Source organism: Gorilla gorilla, chromosome 5 (assembly GCF_029281585.2).
Source record: "Gorilla gorilla gorilla isolate KB3781 chromosome 5, NHGRI_mGorGor1-v2.1_pri, whole genome shotgun sequence".
NCBI lineage: Eukaryota > Metazoa > Chordata > Mammalia > Primates > Hominidae > Gorilla > Gorilla gorilla.
In genome coordinates, this window is record NC_073229.2 from 170,086,778 (window position 1) to 170,098,871 (window position 12,094).

The following is a 12,094-nucleotide window of genomic DNA, read 5'->3' on the forward strand; positions in this document are numbered from 1 at the left end:
ATTTTTTAAATCAAGCATATAAGTAAAATTTTGCCTTACCAGCCTGTATATGGATTATAGTAGAGTTTCAGACCCTCAGATGTAAAAATCTCTCGCCATAAGAAGTGCAGGGCACTTTCTAAAGAAAAATATAATCATAATAACAAATTTTTGTTTTCCCTTCAGTCAGATAATCACATTAAAAAAAGAATAGGTTAACAGTGAGGATACTCTGGCATAGTGATACCCATATTCTTCTGAAATCTCATTCTGGAAAAGCCACATACTTAACACATGAGTAAAAAGCTAAAAGTCCCTCTATTTCCTTTCTTCTGATATTACTCTTTAGCTCCCTTTGTTTTGGGCACAAATCCACATCAGCAAATAATAGGACAGATAAGCAAAGTGTGGCAGATTACAGAGAATTAACAGGAAAACTAATACATATAACCAGCTCCTACCTGATGAATGAGTCTATTTTTAATAAATCTTGCAATAAATTATATGAAGTCTTTGAATAACTCAACAGACATATGCTAGGTGGCTAAATACATTTACCCGAATCAGACCTGACCTCTTCTACGGGTCTGAGAGTGGGAAGAAAGGCTTACTTAACTGGGAAAAAAATATCTAAAACCATAACTCAGAAGTGCTGAGTTTGTTTCCACCAGAATCTTCCACTAGCCTTCTCCTTAATATTTTAACTTATTTAAACCAACTGCCAAATAAGTAGCATGTCTCTACCCACCAATGAAACAGCAAGTAATTTTTAATTGGCTTCTTTAGAGATTAATAGATATTTTATATTTTTATATTCTAGAATAAAATGGCCATTAAAAATTCAAAAAACTATAGATGTTGGCACGAAGCCAGTAAAAAGGGAATGCTTTTACACGGCTGATGGGAATGCAAATTAGTACAATCTCTATGGAAAACAGTATGGAGATTTCTCAAAGAACTAAAAGTAGATCTATCATTCACTCCAGAACACTACTGGGTATCTACCCAAAGTGAAACAAGTCATTATATCAAAAAGTCACCCATGCTTACATGTTTATTGCAGTACAAATTCACAATTGCAAAGATATGGAATCAACTTAAGTGCCCATCAACCAATGAGTGGATAAAGAAAATGTGTGTGGAGGGGGGCAGGTGTGTATACACACCATAGAAACCATGGAATACTTTACGGCCACAAAAAAGAATGAAATAATGTCTTTTGCAGCAACTTGGATGAAAATGGAGGCCATTATCCCAAGTGAAGTAACTCTGGAACAGAAAAACAAATACCACATGTTCTTACTTACAAGTGTGAGCTAAGCTATAAGTACATGGGGGCATACAGAATAGTGTAACGGATACTGGAGACTCAGAAGGGAAGTGAGGGATGAAAAATTACATAGTGGGTACAATATACACTATTCAGGTGATGGGTATACTAAAAGCCCAGACTTCACCACTATGCAATTCATCCATGTAACCAAAAACCACTTTTACCCCCACAAAGTTATTGAAAAAAGACAGCAATAAAGAAGTGGCATAAATGCCTTCCGTGAAACTACTACTTTCATAAAAATACTCAACAGATGACATTTTATTATTGTAAAGAAAAAAATGCAAAATCTAGGAAAATTCATCACACATAAGTCTCCTACTTTTGTAAATTTGCTTTCTGTCACCAACATTCACCATTACATTGTGAGTTTCTTGCAGATGGTCAGCAAGATTCCCACTGGACCAGATTCTAAAGAGCAATTCTTTGTTTGAAAGGAATGTAAAAAAAATTTCTTGGTTTTTAAAAATTCCAACTGAAAACCAGTACAAACTTTTATGAATGAAGAAACTCACAAATTCATTTTTCTAGATTTCAATTTTAAAGAATTTCTTAGAAAATAATTTTGTTTATGGCACCCATTCTATCTTATATTTTCAGGATGTTTATTTTAATGATCAATTTCACCCTGCCCTAATTGTCTCTGATGTAATCTCTCTAATGGACTTTCTTTAAACATCTTATTCTTACCAGTAGCAGGACTGCTTCTGAAACACTCTTGTTGTAGCATCCAATTGACAGCCTCTCTTTGGTAGGGTCTCAACACAGGGATCAATGCAGGATGCTGGACATCCACTTGGATGGACCGCGTTTCTTGCTGATGTGTTTGTTTCACAAAGTGATACAGCTCGTCAATGTCTTGTCCCTCTGGCTCACTCTCCGGATCATCTTCATCCTCTTCCAACACATCTGTACATCACACAGCAAATGCACTCAAAAACTGATAGGTTTTTTCTAACTATAAGCAATTCTTATTCTAAGAGCATACAATGAACTTGCCCAACTCTGGGGCCTTGCTCAGTGTGTTTTGTCACTGAAAGGCCCTATCTTTAATTCTTCATTAATCAAAAATCTACTCATCCATTCTTCAAGAAAGTTTAACTGATACTTTTTCCATGGTATTTTCTTTTGTTTTCCCTGGCTGGAATTATGTTCTCCTCTGTGGATACAGTATTATTACATTGTAGTCTATCTGGTACTGCAATCATTTATGTCCATTGGTCCTTTCCCCAGGGTAACAAAGGCAAAGTTTTTCATTTTTGTAGCCCCTCAGAGAAGCTGACACGTAGCTGACACGTGTATTATCTATTGTGGATGTTTTATAAACATTTGAGGACCTCAATGTGAATACTGTTTGAAGTTTATATAGGAACAACTTACTTTACTTTTGTAATTTTAACATACAAAATCCATATGGAGACATAACTGTTCTATGCCCAATAAGAAATGGGTTCTCATTTTATTTCTTACGCTAGAAAAGGATAGGCATTTGGTAGCAGTAGCAGCCAACTGGAAGACAAGTGATTATGTTATTAATGCAAATTTGTAAAAACACTAAGTTCACTTGGTGGGCACAATTGTTCTGTGGAAGAAGATTTATACTTACTATAACATGAAAAAAGTAATAAAAACCTTGAACATATTTACAAACTCCTTTCAGCTAATGGTTCTTTATTAAAAACATAATTCTTTCAAGGTGAAAAAGTATATCATTTATTTCTGAATTGCTTTGAAAGAGGCCTATATACTTTTATAGGACATACCTCATAACTTCTAAAACTAAAAGATCACACCAAAAAATTCACAACTTATTTTTTTCCAATAAATATGCCATGTAAAATTTCCAAAACTTCACAATTAATGTACAGCTTTATGCTCAGTTGTTTTAGACTTTTACTATAATTATATAATCTAAGATTAATAGCTAAATTTGAAGTTTTCCTTAGATACCAGGCTTTAAAATGAACAAATTGTAATATTTTTAAAAGGCCATAAGTTTAAAAACTCTAGATGTACTTAAATTCATTCCTTCTAATCCCGAAACCAGAGATTTCCTCATTTAAAGTATCTAACTTGCAAAATGATTTACTATTACTGATATTATAAAGCATTGCAAAGAATGTACTAGAGAAATAACAATCGAAGTTAGAAACTGATTTTCAAATACTCCAGTATGACAATGTTCTATAATTTGCACCTGAAATAATGCTGACCCACCATGAGCAGAACTTGGAGAATTTGGGCTGTTTTTCCAGTAGTGTTGATGAGCTGCACCAAGCCATCCACACTCTCCCAAGGTGACCAATGGCAGACAACTCTGAATCTGCAGTCCTGACCAAAGATGCAACGTCTTGCCAAGAAACAGAGCAAAGTTATCTGGTCTTTATGGGAACCAGGCTTTTGAAATTATTTGTCAGACTGCAAAGGAGAGGTGGAATAAACGCCAGCCAAGAATTTCTGGCCCATGACAAAATAAAAGCACAGGAATAATGCAAAAATCCCAACCAGCTCAGATCCCTTTAGTCTCTGCCTTTTGACTTGCATATTGACTCCACAAATATTTCTTTAATATTTAATATAAGGTAAGCACAGAGTTAACCAAAGAAACAAATTATATTAGTGGGTGCATTTCAAATAAGTATAATTTGCCATATAATCATTTAATTTTTATTATGGCTTTATTAGCTGCTTTTCTGATTGTTATGTCCAGGGGTTAGAGGAAAAAACTCACAACTCCTAAGTAATAGCAATTTTTAAGTTTACTGTAAATATTACCTGGAATAATAGAATTGTGTAACTTTTCCATTACTTTCTTCATGAGCTGATTGAACTTTTTCATTCTTGAATTTGCATCACTCAAGAAGTCTAGTTTTGCTAGGCCAGCTTCCAAAAGATAAATTCCAACCTACAAATAATCAAAATAAAAGTAGTTTCATTTGAAATATACCATTCTTTATGAGGACATAAGCAAGAAAAAATTAGCATCACTACTTTTAAAGGTATTCATAGCATGTGTGACACAAACAATAAATACATACCTACCAAATTTCCCCCACGTGTTTTATTTTCACTAACAAATTATAAATGTTAAGTGCCTACAATGTACAATTCGAGTTGCTGGAAAAAAATATTCCCCTAACTGAAATCGAACCTGGGAGAATGTGATAAGAACACCTAGTTCTATCTACCAAAGCAATGATTCCCAAAACTGATGAATTAATCAGTCAAGTTTGTTAAAAATGCCGATTTCCCCAGAAGATTATGACATACATGCTAGGAATCTTCTGCAGTTAGGTTTGGGCATCCTCATTACTGAATCAAACACTAAAATGTGTAAAAAAACAGACCTTGATTAATGTTAATATTTTGACCCTAGTGAAGCAATGTAGTATGAAGTTTTACAGTTGAAAGACTTGATTTTGAATACTGGCACTGATATTTAGAAGTTAAATGAATTTGAGAAAAATAACCTATTGATTTTGACCCAAGTGTTCTCATTTACAAAATGGAGAGAAGTCCATCTTAAATAATATAACTATAAAAGTTTCTAATGGTAGACACTCAATAAATGTTAATTCCCTTTACTTCATGTTGACTATGTTGTACCTGAGTCCCTAATCACTGAGAATCTCATGTTCTTTCACTACAGAACAGGAATCCACCAGCCTTACACAGAAATGAATGACAAAGAGTGTATTTCATTACTGCTAGTATTCTGTCTTGGCTCGCTTGGTGATGTCTTACTACAGCAGCAATAAATGTTCAAATATTTGTAAAATTCAGGATCAGGAAAAACAGAATAGATTAACACTTGGTCTGTAGGGAACGTAGATAGAACACAGATATGTGAGTCATAAATTGTTACATACTTGTTATCACTGAGCCACAATTTTGGCAAAATCAGTAAAGAGAGGGAATGTTTGATTACATAGTTTCACTGTACAGGGAAAAATTAATTGGAATCTAATAATTCTAAATGTTCTCCTTTCCTTCTGACAATTCTAAAACTATAACTAAGGTTATCGATGCAAGAAATATATGAGACAGTTTTCAGTTAAACAACATGAAATTAACGTTTTAAATTTTCAGGTTTAGCATAAAAGCATATTAACTTGCTTCACAGTTTACAAAGTATACTTTCTTACATTATCTGGCCTGATTTTAAACACAATTCTATGCTGTAAGAAGAATGGGTATTATTTACATTTCATAAAGAAACTGAAATTAGAGCATTTAAATGATTCACATAAAGTTATTTGGCCAGTGAATGACAGAGACTGAAATAAATTACAAATTTATTCATTCATCTACTGAAAATTTAGGTATCAGGTACTTTACTAGGCTGTAAAGATGAAAGGCTTCATAGTTTAGCAAAGGGGAATGATCTAAAATGTTAAGTATGTGACAAGCCGCCAAGGCCAAAAAAAAAAAAATCTACCAGAGATTCTGAGGAGAGGGCACATAATACTACCAATAGATTTAAGAAACGATCTCCCTGGGTGAATTAAATGCTATACTAAATATTAAAGAATAACCAGGAATTACCAGGGAAGGGGAAGGGAACAACTCAAGCAGAAGGAACTATAAGAGCAAAAGCAAAGATGCAGAAAGTCAGTGTGGTATATGGAGAAAATAAATCAATTTGGAGTTTCTGGGACAAAATAAAAAGCAGAGTAATAAAGGGTAAGGCTCAAGGGCTTGTCAAGGGAGGAACTTGTGCGCCAGATTAGAAAGATTATACTTAATTCTGTAGGCAGTAATGGGTAGAATTTCATTTGCATTCAATCATACAATTCCAGAGACAAAAATCGAAGCATTTGAAAAGGCAAAATAGCAAACAGATAAATGGTTAAATGACCGCGGCAGTAAGAGGAACTGATGATGAGGACCAAAACAAGTCACTGAAAGTAGAGATGGAAGATCTTGAAAAAGTGTAGCCTGAAAATGATTAGTTGTAACATACTTTGAATAGTTATTAAAAGCTTAAAGTGTACTTTGAAACTTAACAATGAAAGGCTTATTGCTGGCTTTTCAGACTTCTCTCACAAGTTAATTTAAAAGTGGACTGCCAATGTAGAAGACCCTCAAAAAAAACACCACAAAAAACTGAGTACCTTGATAATGCGATTTCCTTCTGGTTTCTGATAGAGTTTTATTCTTCTCTTCTTTTGTAGCCACCCCAAATCTTCTAACATTTCACCACTGAAGGATGACTCCACCAGAATACCCTTGTCACAAATACTCATTGGTTCTTTTTTTTGTTTCTCTACATCTTCACCTTTTGAATGAACATAAATCAGGAACTGATTGCTTGACTCTGAACTCATCAATGTAATACTCCTTTCGGAAAAATTTTCAATTAAACTCTGCGCAGGAAGAAGCTGAAGAGTTAATTCTCCTAGAAATGCCTTCCAGGAATTATCAAAATGATAGGGAGAAATCACAATATTTAACTTTACAGACAAAGGGGAAAAAATACCAACAGTCTCTTCTTTTTCAATTGGTTTTGAGAAGCTCACCACTTTTGAACACCTCTTCTTATCTCTGTGAGCCACTTCTTCCTTTAGACTATCACTTAGAATGATATAATGAGCAGAAGAGGTATCTGAACCTGGGCAGGGCTGCTCGTCATCATCACTTATGATGATAGGTTCATTCCTTCTGTCCTCATGCATATTCCAATGAAGCTGCTGCCTCTTTTCCTCATCTACCCTCACTGGAGGAGCACGTTTCCGTCGGCTGCTCATTTTCAAGTTTTCTTGGCTGGTAACTGTGAACTCTAGAGGACAAATGAAACAACAGGAGGTATAACAAGAGATGATTTAGTATTTAAGGGTTACCAGATGAGAAATTCAGCATAAATTCATAGCCCATAAACATAATATGAAATCTTCTGTGAGATATAAGGCAATGAGTAATTTTTTACCAGGTCATTATGACTAAGGAATGAACATATTAACCATAATCTCATTTATCAAATAAATTATAATGGTTTTGCTAGTCTTTAATAGATAATTTAGTAAAGGCAATTTGTTGTATAAAATAAAATAAATTGTAGAAATACATTTAATAAGCAATATAATAGGAAGGTAAATCTCTCAATCCCAAGTAATTTAACTGCCCCTCAGAACAAAGCCCAACAATACTTAAAAGAGCGAAACAAAATCTAACACAAATGTCTGGCATCAAATCTAAAATTATCAGGCATGCAAAAAAATGAAAATAAAACAGAAAAATAAGACCCATTACAAGAAAAAAATCAAAAAGCTCCAGAAAAGACACAGATGATATAATTAGCAGAAACAAACATTCAAACAGCTACTGTAAATATTCTCAATATGTTAAAGGTGGAGGAAAATATGAATATGACAAAGAAAAATGATAGATATACAAGTGACTCCTATAGAATTTATGCAGATGGAAATGCAACATCTAAAACGAAAAACACATTGTATGAGATTACCAGCAGATTAGAAATGGCAAAGAAAAAAAGAAGCAGAATAAGCTTAAACAATGGAAACAACAGTAACAACAGAAACTGTCAAAAGTGAAGTAGAGATAAACAAAGACTGAAAAAACAATAAATAGAACATCAGAAACCTACTGGACAATGTTAAGGAGTCAAACATGCATAAAACTGGAATCTCAGCAGCAAAGAATGGAAAGGATACAAAAAACTTTTTGAAAAAATCATGCATGAAAATTTTCCAAATTCTATAAAAACCATCAACTCAGAAAACCAAGAAGCTCAATGAAACCCAATCAGGGCAAACATAAAGAACAATCACAATAAGGTATGCCATAATTAAATTACTGAAAAGTGAGGACTTCTCTCCAGATTGGCCCTATTTCTCTGGTTTAGACACTGCTCCCACCCCACAGCTCTAAACTCAGCAAAATATCTTTCAAAAATGAAGGCGAAAAAAAGATCAACAAAAGCCAAAAGGACTTATCACCTGTATACCTACAATCTAAGTAATGTAAGAAGCGCTTGGGTAGAAGAAATATGACATCAGATGGAAATCTGGATCCACACACAAGGAAATAAAAAGCAAAAACAAAAAATACGTGTATAAATATAGTAAACTTTTTTCTTGATTTTTAAATTTCTGTAAAAGATAACTTACTATACTTTCATTCTGAAAATTTTCAAGCATACATAAAAATTTAGAAAATAGTATAACAGTATAATCACAGATCTATACAGTGTACTATGTTCATGGACTAGAAGACTCAAAATGTTCAGATGTCAATTTCTTAGTACTGACCTATAGAAAAGCAATCCCGTTCAAAATTCCAACAGGTTTGTTCTGTAGAAACTGACAACCTGATGTTAAAATTTATACTAAAATGCCTACAATACAGGAAAGTCAATATAATTTTAGAAAAGAAAAAGAAAGTTGAATGACTTACACTGATTCCCAGACATATGTCAAAAGAAATAAAAATGGTGCAGTAGTGGTGTAAAGACCAACATATAGATCAAGGGAACACAATAAAACGTCCTGTAGTGGACCCACACATGGATGGTCAATTGCTTTTTGAAAGAAGTTCAGAGGCAGTCAATGGGAGAGGTATCCTTTTAGCAAATGGATACCAATATGCAACGAAATGAAGCTTTACCTCATAAAATGTAAGAATTAACTAAAAATAGATAATAAACTATAAAAGCTAAAACTAAAACTTCTCAAAGAAAACAGAGGAGAAAACCTAAATGACATTGGATTAGCCCAAAAAAAGGCACAAAAATTTTTAAGCAGGAAACAAAAACCATAGACTATGTAAGAATATGATAAACTAAGTTTCATCAAAATTAAATATTTTGGTTTTTCAAAAGATACTGTCATCAAAATATGACAGCAAGTCACAGATGGGAGAAAATATTAGCAAATCAAGTATCTGATGAAGGATATGTTTCCAGAATATATAAAGAACTCTCACAAATTAATAGTAAGACAAACATTTAAAAAAGTCAAAAATTTTGAATAGACATTTCACCAAAGATGACCTATAAGTGTAAAATAAGCACATGAAAATATTTTCACCAGCATCAGTCATTAAAGCAATACAAATTCAACCCACAAATCACAATGAGATGCCACTATTCATATACTAAAATAGTCAAAAATTTAAAACACTGAGAGTATGGCTCAAACAGAACTGAACTCTCCAACATTTGAACACAGCACAGTCACTTTGGAAAAGTATCAGTTTCTAATAAAATTGAATATAACTTACTATGCAGCCTAGTAATCCCTCTCTTAGGTATTTATCCAAGAGAAATCAAAACATAAATCCACAAAAATTTAAACTTGAATGTTAACAGCTTTACTATTAAAAGCTCCAAACTGGAAGAAAAACCAAATGTCCATCAACTGGTGAATGGACAAATTGTGGCATATTCACACAATGGAATACTATTCTGTGATAAAAAGAGACTTCTGTAAAATAACCTGAATGAACTGTTAGAGCATTATGCTAAACTGAAGAAAGCTAGATGTGAAAGACTATATACTATATGATTCCATTTACATGAAATTCTAGAAATGAAAAAAAACCTAATTGCAGAAAGCAGATGAGTGGTTACCAGGGGCAAGGAAGTATAAAGAGGTGACTGACAGCAAAGGAGCAGGAAGGCAGGCTTTCGGGTGACATAAATGTTCAACACATGATTGCACAGTATACATCTGTCAAAACTCATCAAATTATATACCTTAAATTGAATTTTCTTATATATAAATTATATCATAAAGTTGATTTAAAGAGCAAAAACAAAAAGATGCACGAGATTTAGAAATTTTAATATTAAGTATAACTTTATTCAATAAATCTGAAAAATCTAGATAAAATGATAAATTATAAAGTGATAAAATTTTGCTAACAAAATACAAATGAACAAAACTGGCCCAAGAAGGAAAATATGAATAGACCAATAACCATAAAAGAAACTAAAGTGACATTATTTACCTGCCTAAGGTCTATCCTCCTTCCCTGATGACTGAACCTTTATTTAGGAACAAGGTGGCCCTACGATTCAAAGGAAGTGGTTTCCTTGGCACCTCCAAGGAAGTAGTTTCTAGCTACTATTGGCCAAAGCAAATCCAATAAGGTAGTTATTGGCTGCATGTGACTACTTAACTTTCAATAAAGTTATGCATTGTATAATGACATTTTGGTCAATGAGGGACCAAATATTACAGTGGTTCCATAAGGGAGCTGAAAAATTCCTATGGACTAGTGACATCATAGCCATTGTAACATCATAATGCATTTATTTATTTATTTATTTATTTATTTATTTATTTATTTATTTATTGAGATAGAGACTCACTCTGTTGCCCAGCTGGAGTGCAGTGGCGTGATCTCTGCTCACTGCAAGCTCCACCTCCTGGGTTCATGCCATTCTCCTGCCTCAGCCTCCTGAGTAGCTGGGACTACAGGCGCCTGCCACTATGCCCAGCTAACTTTTTTTTGTATTTTTAGTAGAGACGGGGTTTCACTGTGTTAGCCAGGATGGTTCTGAACTCCTGAACTCAAGATCTGCACGCCTCAGCCTCCCAAAGTGCTGGGACTACAGGCGTGAGCCACCGCGCCGAGCCACATTACTTTATTTTTAAATAAACTTTGTGTAGCATAAGTGTACAGTGTTTACAAAGTCTACAGAAGTGTACAGTAATGTCCCAGGCCTTCACATTCACTCCCTGACTAATGCAGAGCAACCTTCAGTGTTACAAGCTGCATTCATGCTAAGTACCCCACAAAGGTGTACTATTTTTTATCTTTTATACCATATCTTTATTGTACATTTTCTATATTTAAATGTTTAAATATACAAATACTACGGTGTGACAACTGCCTGCAGTATCCAGTACCGAATATACTGTACAGGTTTGTAGCCTAGGAGCAGCAGGCTGTACCATAGAGCCTAGGTGTGTAGTAGGCTGGCGGTACCACCTAGGTTTGTGTAAGTATACTCTAAGATGTTCACACAACAAACTTGCCTATGATGCATTCCTCAAAACACAGCCCCATCATTAAGTGATGCATGACTATAAATAAAATTAAATGTTATAAACTCAGCTCTTCAGTCTCACTAGCCCCACTTCAAGTGCTCAGTAGCCCTATGTGACTAGTGGCTACTGTACTGGACAGCACAAATATAGAGCATTCACATAATTGCAAAAAGTCTATGTATCAGACAGTGCTTGTTTAAGTCAATCATGAGAATTCTATTCCCTTAGCCAGTGCTTCACTTATGAATGTGCAGGTGATGGATTAAAATCAATCCTTGGCTATGGTTAACTACTTTTAAAGCATCTTATCCTCTCTTATCTTAGTGGAATAATATAGAAAGCTCTTAATTTCCTAAGTGTTTATGTTTGTCCAGTTTTCCTCAAAGCATAAGCTGGAATACTGAAAGTGGGTCACTCTGCAGGAACTTTAAAAAGTTATGCTATAGTAGCTTATCAGTTAACTACTGCCACAAACATGCTGTGTAACACACTACCTCAAAGCTCAATACCTTGATATAGCAATCATTTATTCTCATAGATCTGCACATTAGCTGAAGGAGGCTAATCTAGGCTAGGTTTCTGGAAAAGCAGTTTGGCTCTGCTTAATGTAGTTCCTATCCCCTCTCCTTGGATCAGCAAAGTAACTCAGGAATGTTCTTTATGGCAATGGTTGAGGTGTTTTACCGCAAATCCAATCACACAAGTAGTTTTCAAAGTGCTTAAAAACCACTAAGGTGCCACAGACCAAAGCAAGACATATCCATGGACC

At 34.2% G+C, this 12,094-nt stretch overlaps 1 protein-coding gene across 2 annotated transcripts in view; it reads right to left on the minus strand.

Annotated features, from left to right (window-relative positions):
* The window catches only part of SHPRH (SNF2 histone linker PHD RING helicase), a 79,626-nt gene that overhangs the window by 63,421 nt on the left and 4,111 nt on the right, over positions 1–12,094 (minus strand). For both annotated transcript variants that reach the window (XM_031012329.3, XM_019029966.4), the window contains exons 2-5: positions 6,427–7,091; positions 4,088–4,217; positions 2,003–2,221; positions 40–118 (exon numbers count right to left, since the gene is read on the minus strand). In XM_031012329.3, coding sequence (XP_030868189.2) covers positions 40–118; positions 2,003–2,221; positions 4,088–4,217; positions 6,427–7,059 — 1,061 coding nt within the window. In that variant the 5' untranslated portion in view covers positions 7,060–7,091. The remainder of the gene's footprint in view (positions 1–39; positions 119–2,002; positions 2,222–4,087; positions 4,218–6,426; positions 7,092–12,094) is intronic.